This window comes from Perca flavescens, chromosome 8 (genome assembly GCF_004354835.1).
Source record: "Perca flavescens isolate YP-PL-M2 chromosome 8, PFLA_1.0, whole genome shotgun sequence".
Classification (NCBI taxonomy): domain Eukaryota; kingdom Metazoa; phylum Chordata; class Actinopteri; order Perciformes; family Percidae; genus Perca; species Perca flavescens.
The window spans coordinates 36,693,675-36,707,138 of NC_041338.1; the positions used below are offsets into that span (position 1 = coordinate 36,693,675).

A 13,464-nucleotide genomic window follows, 5' to 3' on the forward strand; every position below is an offset into this window, starting at 1 on the left:
TATTAAATACTCTTTAAATAAAGCACAATAAGTAGAAGCATACTTGTTTTATACTTCATGTACTTCATTCATATTTCTAATACACTAAAGTATACTACTTTTTTACCTGGGAAGTCCGATGTAAGAAGGTGCGGGAATTAATAAATTGGAGTCAGATTTGACAGGCCTTAGGGCCTTATTTTAGACTTAATTCCCTCTTCATTGAGAATAAAGAGCGTGCACGTACGGGACCTGAGACATCAGACACAGTTAGTTAGTTAGTCTGTTATTGCAGATTTTTCTTACTGAACCAAATTATGCACGCCATTCATTTGTGATTGATCCAATAAAACCACAAGATTACAGTTACATTTTTTATTTGAGAGAAAGATTATGTTATTATCTTCTGGCTTCTTCTCTTCCAGCTGGATTTAGTGCCATCTGAGTGAACTTGTAGCTGCGCTCTTTTCTCAGAGATAATGTGAGAGTGTGTTTGGCTGTTAATCAGCACAATCTGTTCAGTCTTCTGCTCACGTGCGAAGAAACAAATTACAACCTGAGATGAACTCATGTTGCCTCGGGACATTCAGTGATCTTTAATCCTATTACCTCTTCATGCTCATACAGCGTGACACCGGCTGCAGTTTTATGGTTTTTATCACTTCATCACTTTATTACTTTTATCTTAAGTCTTCCCCTATAAAGACTTTTTTTTTCCTCGGAGTGAAATCACAGATTTGGCAGCGTCAGGTTCGACCCAGAAAGACGAGGACAAACTAATGAAATAAGCAAACGCAGTGAAGGCTTCATTAAAGCACAATTTGACCGTTAATTATGTGGGGCAGCGGCGGAGTAAACAGACTTAAGTGAGTGAGGCTGGAAAACAAAGACTCTAATCGTAATATCATCCAGTCTCGCATGCCAGACCTATCTCGATCGATGTAGAGTAAAAAAAACTCAACGGGTAAAATCAGGATTTTTTTGCGACGCCTATTAATATTGATTCTTTCCCTATAGTATGTGTCTATATTACTATTTGTCGAAGACTCATTGGTGCTAACTGGCAGGTTTTTAGAAGGTCGCAGACCTGCGCATTGCACGACCTGCGAGTTGCAAGTTTACACTCGTCCAGAATCTTTGGTCTGAGCTGGACTTTATACTGGACTATATCGACTACACCCTACACACAGTTATTAGAATAAAATATACTTTAATTGTCATTCTGCAGTAGAACCATACAACGAAATTGGCTTGTGCAACCTCTAAAACAATATCCATTTTCATATACACACTCACACAGCAAATAAAATAAGAAAATATAAAAACATTATCAAGCATCCAATATTGCCTAGAATCCCTATCTTAGAAAGTGCAACTGTACTGGCTGTGGGGGCATGATTGTTCAATTTTGTGATGGCCCATGATTGTTCATTTCTATGATGGCCCTGGGGATAAAACTGTTCTGCAGCCTGGAGGTGCGTTCTCTAAAAGCCCAATACCGCCTGCCAGATGGAAGCAGGGAGAAGAGATGGTTTGAGCGGTGTGTCTCATGCTGCAGAATATTGCACGCTCTTTGGAGGCAGCGGATCTTAAAGATGTCGTCCAGTGGGGGGGCAGGGGGAAAAATGATCAGTCTGATTCTGCCTCTCTCCGTCTGCGACTTTTCTTCCTCAGGTCATCTCAAAGGCTTCCTCTTCTTACTCGCATGCAGATGGTTTGGTGTCATTAATATCACATAATAATCATTATGATCATCAACGATCCAGCGTACATATTTTAATCCGTCCTGCAGCGTCGCTTTATGAATGTCAGTCGGACGGTCCCCGGCTTTGCTCCGGACTGAAATATCTCAACAGCTGTGGGACAGATGGAGATGAAATGAGGTACATTATTCAGGTTCCCCTCAGGATGATCTGTAATAGCTTCAGTGATCATCTGACTTTCCATCTTTAAAAAGTAATTTTATTTTAATTTTTTTAAACTTTTGCAAAAAATAGAAAAAACCTATATACAAGATGGGTATACAGCATCTGGCATTGTTACATGAAGTAATAAAAGAAAGACAGAGGCTATATGAGAATATACAGAATGCACCTGAACACACCTCCCTGTAAGACCAGCATGCCCAGAATGCACCTGAACACACCTCCCTTTAAGACCAGCACGCCCAGAATGCACCTGAACACACCTCCCTGTAAGACCAGCACACCCAGAATGCACCTGAACACACCTCCCTGTAAGACCAGCACGCCCAGAATGCACCTGAACACACCTCCCTGTAAGACCAGCACGCCCATGGGCCACAGATGGGTGCACGTGCATTTGCTATTTAAACGACGCAGGCGCTGGACAGGAAACTGACAGGTGCGTCAGTCTTAAACTAGCAAAGATACTTGGGTCGGGCTTTGCGCCATGCTCCGCCAGGTGCAAGATAGGGCCCAAAATGTGTTAGCCCCAACTTTATATTATTTGTACCACTTTTATTTTTATTTCCCTTTTCTTTGTTATTCTCCTGCTCTACAGGTATCTACATAGTAGTTTATATCCTCAAAGTTCCACTTCCAGGATTGCTCTGGTGCCACAGGATATTCTGCCGGATGCATGTCTTTTTGCCGATTTCCGCTTTCTTTGTTTTGGAATTTTATACTCCTCAGATCTCTGCAGGGTAAAGATAGCTAGCTAGAAATGTATTTTTACCATGCTAAAAATGACTATTTATTTGTCTGGTGTGTTAGTGAACGCAATTCCACGGATGTTTTTATGTTTTAAAAAAGGATCTTACTCTTTAACAGAAAGTTCAACCTCCTTAGAAATCCTTTCCATAATGTTGTAAATGTAAATACACGCTGAAACATGTTCCTTTTAACTTACATTGTAGCTTGTTTCGCACTGCTGACTGCAGAGATCTCACTGAATACTGGACCAACGTCAAAGATTGTTGTTCCCATCAGTTACTTAGACACAAAATCATAGGAACATAGGTAACAGGTTTAACTGTGAACCATGGCCACTCGTGGCATATTGCCTAATTAAAAACATAAAAATTGTCCTAAAAATCTCTTAATCTGCTCTCACCACTTTATATAAATCCATCCATCCATCCATCCATCCCCGTCCGCTTATCCGGGATCGGGTCGCGGGGGCAGCAGCTCCAGCAGGGGACCCCAAACTTCCCTTTCCTGAGCCACATTAACCAGCTCCGACTGGGGGATACCGAGGCGTTCCCAGGCCAGGTTGGAGATATAATCCATCCACCTAGTCCTGGGTCTTGCCCGAGGCCTCCTCCCAGCTGGACGTCCCTCCACCTAGTCCTGGGTCTTCCCCGAGGCCTCCTCCCAGCTGGACATGCCTCTACCTAGTCCTGGGTCTTCCCCAAGGCCTCCTCCCAGCTGGACATCCCTACACCTAGTCCTGGGTCTTCCCCAAGGCCTCCTCCCAGCTGGACGTGCCTCCACCTAGTCCTGGGTCTTGCCCGAGGCCTCCTCCCAGCTGGACGTCCCTCCACCTAGTCCTGGGTCTTCCCCGAGGCCTGTTCCCAGCTGGACGTGCCTCCACCTAGTCCTGGGTCTTCCCCGAGGCCTCCTCCCAGCTGGACATCCCTCCACCTAGTCCTGGGTCTTCTCCAAGGCCTCCTCTCAGCTGGACATGCCTCCACCGAGTCCTGGGTCTTCCCCGAGGCCTCCTCCCAGCTGGACGTCCCTACACCTAGTCCTGGGTCTTCCCCAAGGCCTCCTCCCAGCTGGACGTCCCTCCACCTAGTCCTGGGTCTTCTCCAAGGCCTCCTCCCAGCTGGACATGCCTCCACCGAGTCCTGGGTCTTCCCCGAGGCCTCCTCCCAGCTGGACGTCCCTACACCTAGTCCTGGGTCTTCCCCAAGGCCTCCTCCCAGCAGGACGTGCCTCCACCTAGTCCTGGGTCTTGCCCGAGGCCTCCTCCCAGCTGGACGTCCCTCCACCTAGTCCTGGGTCTTCCCCGAGGCCTCCTCCCAGCTGGACATGCCTCCACCTAGTCCTGGGTCTTCCCCGAGGCCTCCTCCCAGCTGGACATCCCTACACCTAGTCCTGGGTCTTCCCCAAGGGCTCCTCCCTAGGGAGGCATCCAGGGAGAATCCTTACCAGATGCCCAAACCACCTCAACTGGCTCCTTTCGACGCAAAGGAGCAGTGACGGATGACTGAGCTTCTCACCCTATCTCTAAGGAGACACCAGCCCCCCTCCTGAAGAAACCCATTTCAGCCACTTGTACCCTGTAGATAAATCTGTCTTTTTAAATAGTAAAATTTGACATGTCTTACCTCTCCCTGCTTTGTAATCTTGAAGATTACAGACTGCTTAAATGTTAAAGGACGTTTTATAACCCCAAAATATGAGGGTAGACCGGTGAGGATGAAGCAACATTTCCGACTTGTCTTTGGTGTGTTCAATGTGACATTCAGCCTTCACTTTTACAGCTTAAAGTTATTTATTCTGTTGCTCTCAATATGAAAGAGTTGACAAGTGTGGAGTTATGGGACTCTGTTCCCTCTGGGAGGAGGCTCTGTGTTTCTGTCTTTTTATTCCGGTAGGAATCAGGGACACAGGAAGCAATAATCTGCTGCTGCTGTTGTTTGAATATGAAGTTCTCAACAGAAACAAGCGTTTGCAGAGTTTCTGTCTTCAGTTCTGGGTCTTCATGACAGAATGTAAATGGCTTCAGACAGGATCCGTCACACTCTCATAACTCCACCAGCTAGAGCTCCCTGGGGGGAAGAAAGATCAGGACCTGTGGACGATGGTTTACCGGTGGGGGGGTGGGGAGAACCGACCTGCCACCCACACACACACACACACACACACACACACACACACACACACACACACACACACACACACACCAGGCACGGCGCCAGGATTCCAGTTTTGGATGGGCCAGACCAATTGTGGGTGGGCCTTAAATTAAAAACGTTATCAAATCCCTGTTTAACCTAATACAAATGACTGGCTAATATACTGTTATATTATATATATTACATGTGCTTCCATAATAAAGATTGTAATAGCTTGATGCTATTTATATGTTGTTGCATTGTAAAAAGTTTTGGTGCAAAGGACGGACCTATCCGCGATCGCTCTCCTTGGTTCTGCCCAAAAGAAGAGCTCTTTGGACTCTCCATTACCACCATACCTGGCTGTGCTATAGCGCATCTCTCCTAACCTAAGGCCTATAGACTGTAAAAGTGGTCAGGAATCTAATATTTCCCCAAAACATAGTTTAGTTCTGCTCGTATATCATTAGGCCGAATATTTCACAATTCTTTTCAACTGTTTTAAGTTTTCAACAATATACAGATCAACAACACCGCCCGACAGTTTCAATCAATACTCGGCCACAGAACGTCATCTGTCATGTAAAACAAGACTCAAGTTATTTCCTTACTTTAGTGTGATGATTCATGTTATAGACATGTTTAACAAAAATAAATAAATTGCATTAATAGCTCTAAAGCATTATTGACCATAACAAGAGATAACCATGAGGCTGTTGTCAGCTTGTTACTGACAACAGTAACAAACTGTTATAGAAATAGAACTGCGCCTGCAGCTTCTGTAGCGGGTTATGAATTGATTATTTTAATCCATATATCTCATATAACGACATAATACAATACAGGCAGAGTAGCCACATACCTTACTGTTATCCTCTGGGGGTCCTACACAATTAAACTCCCTAAAGAAGAAGAAGTGACCGGATAATTTAGCACTGGTTGAGTTGCGGGCTATATCCACAGGGGCTATATCATCCACTCGTGAGGCAGAGGCAAAGGCATTAGCACCGGCGCTGGCCGCGCTAGCCGCGTTAGCATCCTGCGGAGGCCGAGACAAAGATGTGCTCGGCGTTGTGGATCTCAGCTCTCCTTCATCTCCTGGTTGCAGCGATGACTCTGAGACCGTTCATGTCACGTTTAAGGTACCTAAACAACGACTGTTGCAACCTTGTCCTTTACTGGAAATGATTTTCACACTCTCAGATCACTGGGAGCTAGCCTAGCCTAGCCTAGCTTAGCATACCTACAAGCTACATCCGATCCGAACCTCACTGTCTGCTGAACTTGCGCAGAAACATAGAAATAGACATGACCCGTTTTTATAAATTGTTTTTGAAAACTAAACATTTAGACAATTTTAACAGAAATTATGAGATTATTTGCCGATTTTTAATAATTCTTCACCAAATTATAATATATTAATTAATTAATGTTTTTTGAGGAAATGTTTTGGGTGGGCCTGTTGAAAAGTGGGTGGGCCTAGGCCCGTCAGGCCCACCCTTAACATCGTGCCTGACACACACACACACACACACACACACACACACACACACACACACACACACACACACACACACACACAGGTTTGTAGGGGTTTTGTGGGGACCTGTCATTGACATAATGCATTCCCTAGCCCCTTACCCTAACCTTAACCATCACAACTAAATGCCTAACCTTAACCCTTACCCTAACCTTAACTATCACAACTAAATGCCTAACCTTAACCCTTACCCTCACCCTAACCTTAACCTAATTCTATCCCTAATCTTAAAACCAAGTCTTAACCCTCAAACAGCCCTTTAAAGTTGTGCGGTCCAGCATTTTGGCCCCACAGAGCTGTTGGGACCTCACAAGTATACTGGACTCCCGGTTTTTGGACCCCACAAATATAGTTAAACAAGCACAAACACACACACACACACACACACACACACCACCATCTTTGATGTCTCTTTGGCTACATTTCTATGATTTCAAGCATTCATCTGGGTCCAAATTGCAGACAGAAGGAACACGTCATGAAAGAAAAGAGGATAGAAAAAAGTTTGACCATCTGTGAAGTTCAGTCCTGAGCCACAGGCCGAGAGAGACGGTCCCCCGCCGCGGAGCCATCTCCTCTGACCAAACTACATTTCTCAGCTCTCCAGACGCTGACCGAGATGTAGCGATGCCTCCCCCGGGCTGAGAGAGATCAAACAAAACCAAACAGCTGCCCATTGATCCAGAGCTACAACTACACACAGGCAATAAATGGATTTGACAGATTTCATTTGTTCGAAAACAGCCAAACTAGTCTCGCATTGACAGACCTTCCCCCACAGCGCTGCGGAGGACACGGTCTGGCGAGTCCACACGGCATTCTGGGATGGGAGAATAACCTGCTCTGGTTTATTGGCATTACTTTAACCCTTGTCTTGTCTTCCCGTCGGCAACATTTTTTAAATTAAAATTTTTTTCAACATCTGGGTCGTCTTTTTCGACACTTTTGTCGCTTTCCCCAACGCTTTTGTCACTTTTTTCAAAGATTTTACTGAATTTGTTTGACATTTTTGTCACTTTTTTTTTTAAATGTTCTTTAATCTTTTTTTTTTCTTCTTTCAAATGCTATAAAATTAAATAAAACACCCAAATTCAATAAAAGTAGTGAACTGATTATTTACTTGTGAAGAGCGTTGTCTGAAACCCTCCACGTTATCTTTTTTGACAATTTGGTTGAAAGAAACCCAAATTTCTGATATAGAAACTTTGTGAAAATGGGTCAAATTTGACCCGAGGACAACAGGAGAGTTAAACCAATCACTATCGTCACTAAACTCCGGATGGAGCCACGGTGCCTCTGCTAAATATGTAAAATATATAAATATGAACATGTGTACGTTCAAAAGTCGTTTTAGTCGTGCAACATATAACTCAGATTGGACAGATAGTCTAGCTAGCTGTCTGGATTTACCCTGCAGAGATCTGAGGAGCAGGTAACCATAGTCCTCACAAATCCACCAGAGGTTAGGACAGGAGGAAGGGGACGGACATCCGGCGGACTTTCCGACGACAACTGAGCAATCCTGGAAGTGTAACGTCGTCGACATAGACTACAGCCAAACTAAACTGTGAGTGTGTTGTGGAAAAACCGGCAAAATAAGACAGAGAGTGCTTTATTAATCCCAGCGGGACATTTTTACAGCAGTTTGGAGCAAAAATACTTGGCAATAAGCTGATTCTGTACATACATACACTTGTAAAGAAGTCTTATTAGAGACTTGCTGAGAAGATATTTAATTGGGACATTTTGCATGGTCAGCCGTACGCAAATAAGTTTAAATGCTAATTCTAGTCAAACAGTTTGTCCATTTTTTTCTGAATGGGTTACTTTGTGATATTCAGGAGATGAGCAAAATGTTTCTTATGTATAGGGAGAGATAGTCTGTTGATATATGGTGTAAAACAAAATTACAAACTTATTGTCTAATAAAGAACAGCTACAATGTAGAACTTTATGTGAAATCTAATTTAAAGGTGGATACTTTTATATAGACCTTAGTGGTCCCCTAATACTGTATCTGAAGTCTATTTTATATAGATCTTAGTGGTCCCCTAATACTGTATCTGAAGTCTCTTTTATATAGATCTTAGTGGTCCCCTAATACTGTATCTGAAGTCTCTTTTATATAGACCTTAGTGGTCCCCCTAATACCATTTCTAGCCACTGGGGGACCATAGACAGGCTGGGGGAACCCATATTAATGTTAAAAAACCTCATGAAGTGAAATTTTCATGCCATGGGACCTTTAAAGCATTAGCCCGAGAGACCAGCAGGTTTAAAGTGGCTCCAGAGGACCGACTTATGTGAGCTATAGCTCAAATATGAGGTTGATTTTCTCTTTTATTGTCCTGTTTCCTGTTTATGACAAGGGATGTACTTTTAACGAAAATGACCTATTTATGGTAATTTCTTCTGGCTGGATGATTATAAATATTTGACTTGTGCTTTTGAGCCTTTTTTTGTAGCGGATTTTATTTGCCAAGCTTGGGAGAGAAGGCACGAGATAACGAGCTGTATAATTTTGCCTATGATTACGTGAAATGTAATGAAACGTTTGATCACTGCAACTGTATTTTGGTGTCTTATAAACCCCTTAGGGTTGGCCACATTAGAGAATAGGTGCCTTTGAGCCGGGGTACAGAGCACCGCGAGCTACCGGTGGTTTTGGCGGACATAAGTTTAAGCCACAAAATATAAGCATCATGCTGCGATGAAAGTTAAGTTTAGGCACCAAAACGACTAGTTAAGTTTAAGAAAAAGATAATGGTTTGGGTTAAAACACTTCCAAGGAACACGTTTCCTGCGTAAATGTCTTTAGTTTTCCCCAGGAAGCAAACTCCGATCCCTGGCTTAACAGTCCTGTGTTTTATGGCCCAAACTCCTCTCTACAGTAGCAGTCAATGATTAGAGATATTAAACTTTATTGTCATTGTGCAGAGTACAAGTACAAAGACAACAAAATGCAGTTTGCGTCCAACCACAAGTGCAAAAAAAGCAGAAAAGTGCAATGCGATATACAAAGTATAGACAGGTGGTGCATAGACAGGACAAGAAATAAAGTGCAGTGTATACAGTAATATACAGAAGGTGGTTTAGAGTAATATAACTTAAATATAAATATGAGCAGATATTGTGCATACAGAAAAATAAACATGGAATGTATACGGATGACAGTGCTTAACTTTTCATAGCTTTTTTTTGAACGAATGGCTCATGAGAACAGGCTGCCTGCAGACAGAGATGGAAAGCTGTGAGGGGATCAGAGCTGAGCATGCTGGGAAAAAGGCTGCTGTGGGCCATCTGGCTGCTGGACTCATTAACTGAGTGAAACTGCGTCGGGTGAGTAATTCACTTATTCACTTCCTGAGTTCAGGCTACTCTGTACCACCACCACCAATGTGTAGCACCCACAGGGGTGATGTACGGCAGCCTTGCGACAGTAGACGCTCAGTAGTGAGGGAGGGGAACATGTTAGTGGTGGGGGTGGGGGGGGCACAGTGCTTATCAAAACACATTGATTTGCTTTTTGTTTTGGGTAAAAAAACAGAAGCAAAACACACCAACACCAAAAAAAGGTAACAAGAACGTAAAAAAATGGACTAAAAGTTGGAAAAGGCATCAAAAACATCGGAAAAAGTGTCAAAAACGTTGGAACAAGTGACTAAAATGCTTGAAAAAAATTACAAAGAAAAACAAAAAACGGCTGAAATCTTGCCAATAGGGCACCAAATTGGATCAGGCCAGCTCTGGTTAAACTGTTTATTGCTGTTTATGGGACACATTTTGTGTGTGTGTGTGTGTGTGTGTGTGTGTATGTATGTGTGTGTGTGTGTGTGTGTGTGTGTGTGTGTGTATATGTATGTGTGTGTGTGTGCACAGTATATAGGCAAGTGCCTTGAAAGATTAGCGACAAAAACCTCGGAAAAGCGACAGCGTTGGGAAAAAAATTGGCAAAAAAGACGGAAAAAACGTTACACGATGACTAATGTAAAAATTTAAAAAAGACAAAACATGTTGATTTTCTTTTATTATTTTTTTTTAAAAAGGTTCAAATATATGAAATCAAAAGGCGGAAAAAAAAAGACAAAAATTCTGCCTAGGGCACCAAATTGGAAATGGCCAGCTCTGGTTAAACAGGTGTTCATGCGGCTGTTTAATGCGACACTGTGTGTGTGTGTGTGTGTGTGTGTGTGTGTGTGTGTGTGTGTGTGTGTGTGTGTGTGTCCCGCCCTGCTCTCTGTCGGTGCGTCGGTTCCTGTCCTCTGCTACTGTTTCTTCTCCAGGTGACGCGCAAAGCCAGCCAGCCATTCCCTCGCCGGGCGCGCGCCCCCTCCTCGGGCACCAGCACAACATAAAGTCAGCCGCGCACGCACGGGGGCTCAGCAGTGAACCTGTGACTGGCGGCGGAGAGAGAAGCTCCGGGCAAAGAAAAGGGAAAGTTTGTTTTTTTTTGGACAATGAGCTGCTGCGGGAGGGAGTGTGCGCACCTTTCCGCGCGGCAGGAGCGCGGGAGGTGATGCGCCCCGCGCTGCACGCTGGGTCACACAACACGGGATGGCGACGCCAGAGCTGTGGAGCTACAACTCCACGTCCGCGTGGAACCAGTCTGCGGCGGGGGGACAGGAGCGCTTCGGCAGCCTGGATGACATCGACCTGCCGGCGGACGGCTCCCCGGCGCTGCGCATCCTCATCTCCATCGTGTACTCGGTGGTGTGCGCCGCAGGGCTCGTGGGCAACCTGCTCGTCTTCTTCCTGATGAAAGCGCGCCGAGGGCGCAAGAAGCGCTCCAGCATTAACCTGTTCATCCTCAACCTGGCCGTCACGGACTTCCAGTTCGTGCTCACGCTGCCCTTCTGGGCCGTGGACACGGCTCTGGACTTCAGCTGGCCGTTCGGCAACGCCATGTGCAAGATCATCCTCTCCGTGACGGTGATGAACATGTACGCGAGCGTGTTCTTCCTCACGGCCATGAGCGTGACCCGATACTGGTCTGTGGCGTCGGCGCTGAAGGACCGGACCCGGCGGAGAGTGTGCCCGGTGCGGTGGGTGATCGCCGGGCTGTGGGTCTCCGCCACGGCCGCGTCTCTGCCCACCGCGGTGTTCTCCACGGTGAAGAGCGTGGCCGGGGAGCGGCTGTGCCTGCTCGGCTTCCCCGACGGCCAGTCGTGGCTCGCGCTCTACCACCTCCAGAAGATCCTCGTGGCGTTCGTGTTCCCCATGCTCATCGTGAGCGTGTGCTACCTGCTGCTGCTGCGGTTCGTGCGCCTGCGCAGCATGAACAACAACCAGGTGAAGCGCCGGTCCCGGGTCACGCGCTCCGTCACCATCGTGGTGCTGTCCTTCTTCGTGTGCTGGATGCCCAACCACGCCATCACCTTCTGGGGCGTGCTGGTCAAGTTCAACGTGGTGAACTGGGACCGGACGTACTACATGGTGCACACGTACATCCACCCGGTGACCGTGTGCCTCGCGCACACCAACAGCTGCCTGAACCCGGTGCTGTACTGCCTCATGCGCCGCGAGTTCCGCAAGAAGATGAAGGAGCTGTTCTGGCGGATTTCGTCGCCCACCGGGGCGAACAGCTGCCCGCTGCGGCCGTTCTCCGGCACCGTGAGAGCGGAGCCGGAGGTCATCCCGCTGAACACCGTGGAGACGGAGAACTGCAGGCTGTCCGTGTTAACGGACCAGGGCGACACGGACGCGCTGCAGAGGTAAAGCAGACTTTTTAAACTACAAAAAAAAGGACAAAAGGTGTGTAAAAAAAAAAAGAAGAGAACTCTTATTTTTGTTGTTGTTGTTGAAATATAAATATTTGAAATGATTCGCCTCAAACTCATCACGCTACAGAAGAGGATAAGAGCCATATGTGAACATTTTATTTTTAAATTTTTCTGACTTTAAAGTCCGAACCAGGGCTGCAAGATATGAGGAAAATATCTAATTATCGCGATTATTTTGACTGATGTTGCAATAGCGATATGATTCACAATAATGGAGGGAATGATCATTTTGTAAAGCAGACTTTAAACTACAAAAAAGGACAAAAGTAGGGGTAAAAAAAAATTCGCCTCAAACTCATCACGCTACGGAAGATGATGATTAGGGCCACGTGTGAACATTTTATTTGAGTTTTAAGTCCGAATTCTGAGAAAAAATGACTTTTTCCTTTTAATTTTTCTGACTTTAAAGTCAGAACTGGAGCTGCACGATATAAGGAAAATATATAATTATCTAAATTATTTTGACTGATGTTGCGATTTGCGATATGATTCACAATAATGGAGGGAATGGTCATTTTGTAAAGCAGACTTGGGGGAATTACTGGATTTGTTGGGTCTTTGTAAATTATAGAGTGTAGTCTAGACCTACTCTATATGTAAAGTGTCCTGAGATAACTCTTGTTATGATTTGATACTATAAATAAAATTGAATTGAAAAACTACAAAGGGGGGGACTCATTTGAAAGACTGATTGATATTTCAAACATTTTGCCTCAAAACTCATCATCTACGGAAGAAGATTAGGGCCACATGTTAAAATATCTTTTGAGTTATGAGAAAAAAAGTCAAAATTACTTAATTTATTAAAAAAATTCAGAAGTAGGGTGTATGTAAGTCAGAATTCAAAGTATGGGTGCATGCTATGAGGAAAATATCTAATTGCAAGGGTTAGGGTTATTGTGATGGAGATATATTTCACCATATTGAAGGGAATGATCATTTTTATTGAGAGATTTGTAGGCCGAGACATCTCTGCAGCACCACAGTACTTAATTCAGAATGATTGGACACGAATTGAGCCCCCATTTGATTTGGATATTGCACCATAGCAATATTGCAATGGCAGTGAAATTGCGATGAATTGTGCAGCCCTGCATGTTTTTTCCCCATGTGGCCCTAATCCTCTCCTGATCACTCGCTGACACTCTAATCTTTTCTCACCGTAAAGTTTCTCTTTATTGTGTCGCTGGAGTTTTTACCTCTTCTAAAAGGAACACTGCAGGATCATATTTGGCCTCATTCTTTTTCTGGGAGAGCGCTGTGCAGACTGTGCCAAATCCAACGGTGGTTAAAAAACAACAAAGAACCGGACAAATCATCGCTAAAAGTGGGCGTTTTTAGATGTGTTTTTTGGACTTTGC

At 44.8% G+C, this 13,464-nt stretch overlaps 1 protein-coding gene across 1 annotated transcript; it reads left to right on the forward strand.

Annotated features, from left to right (window-relative positions):
* The first annotated feature begins 10,726 nt into the window (after positions 1-10,726).
* rxfp3.3b (relaxin family peptide receptor 3.3b) lies at positions 10,727-12,692 on the forward strand. Its single transcript, XM_028585924.1, has one exon. The coding sequence runs from the start codon at positions 10,878-10,880 to the stop codon at positions 12,036-12,038; it is 1,161 nt and encodes a 386-aa protein (XP_028441725.1). The 5' UTR covers positions 10,727-10,877; the 3' UTR covers positions 12,039-12,692.
* Positions 12,693-13,464: the final 772 nt, after the last annotated feature.

Coding starts and splice junctions, on each gene's coding strand:
- rxfp3.3b (XM_028585924.1), top strand. CDS start 10,878: ATGGCGACGCCAGAGCTGTGGAGCTACAACTCCACGTCCGCGTGGAAC.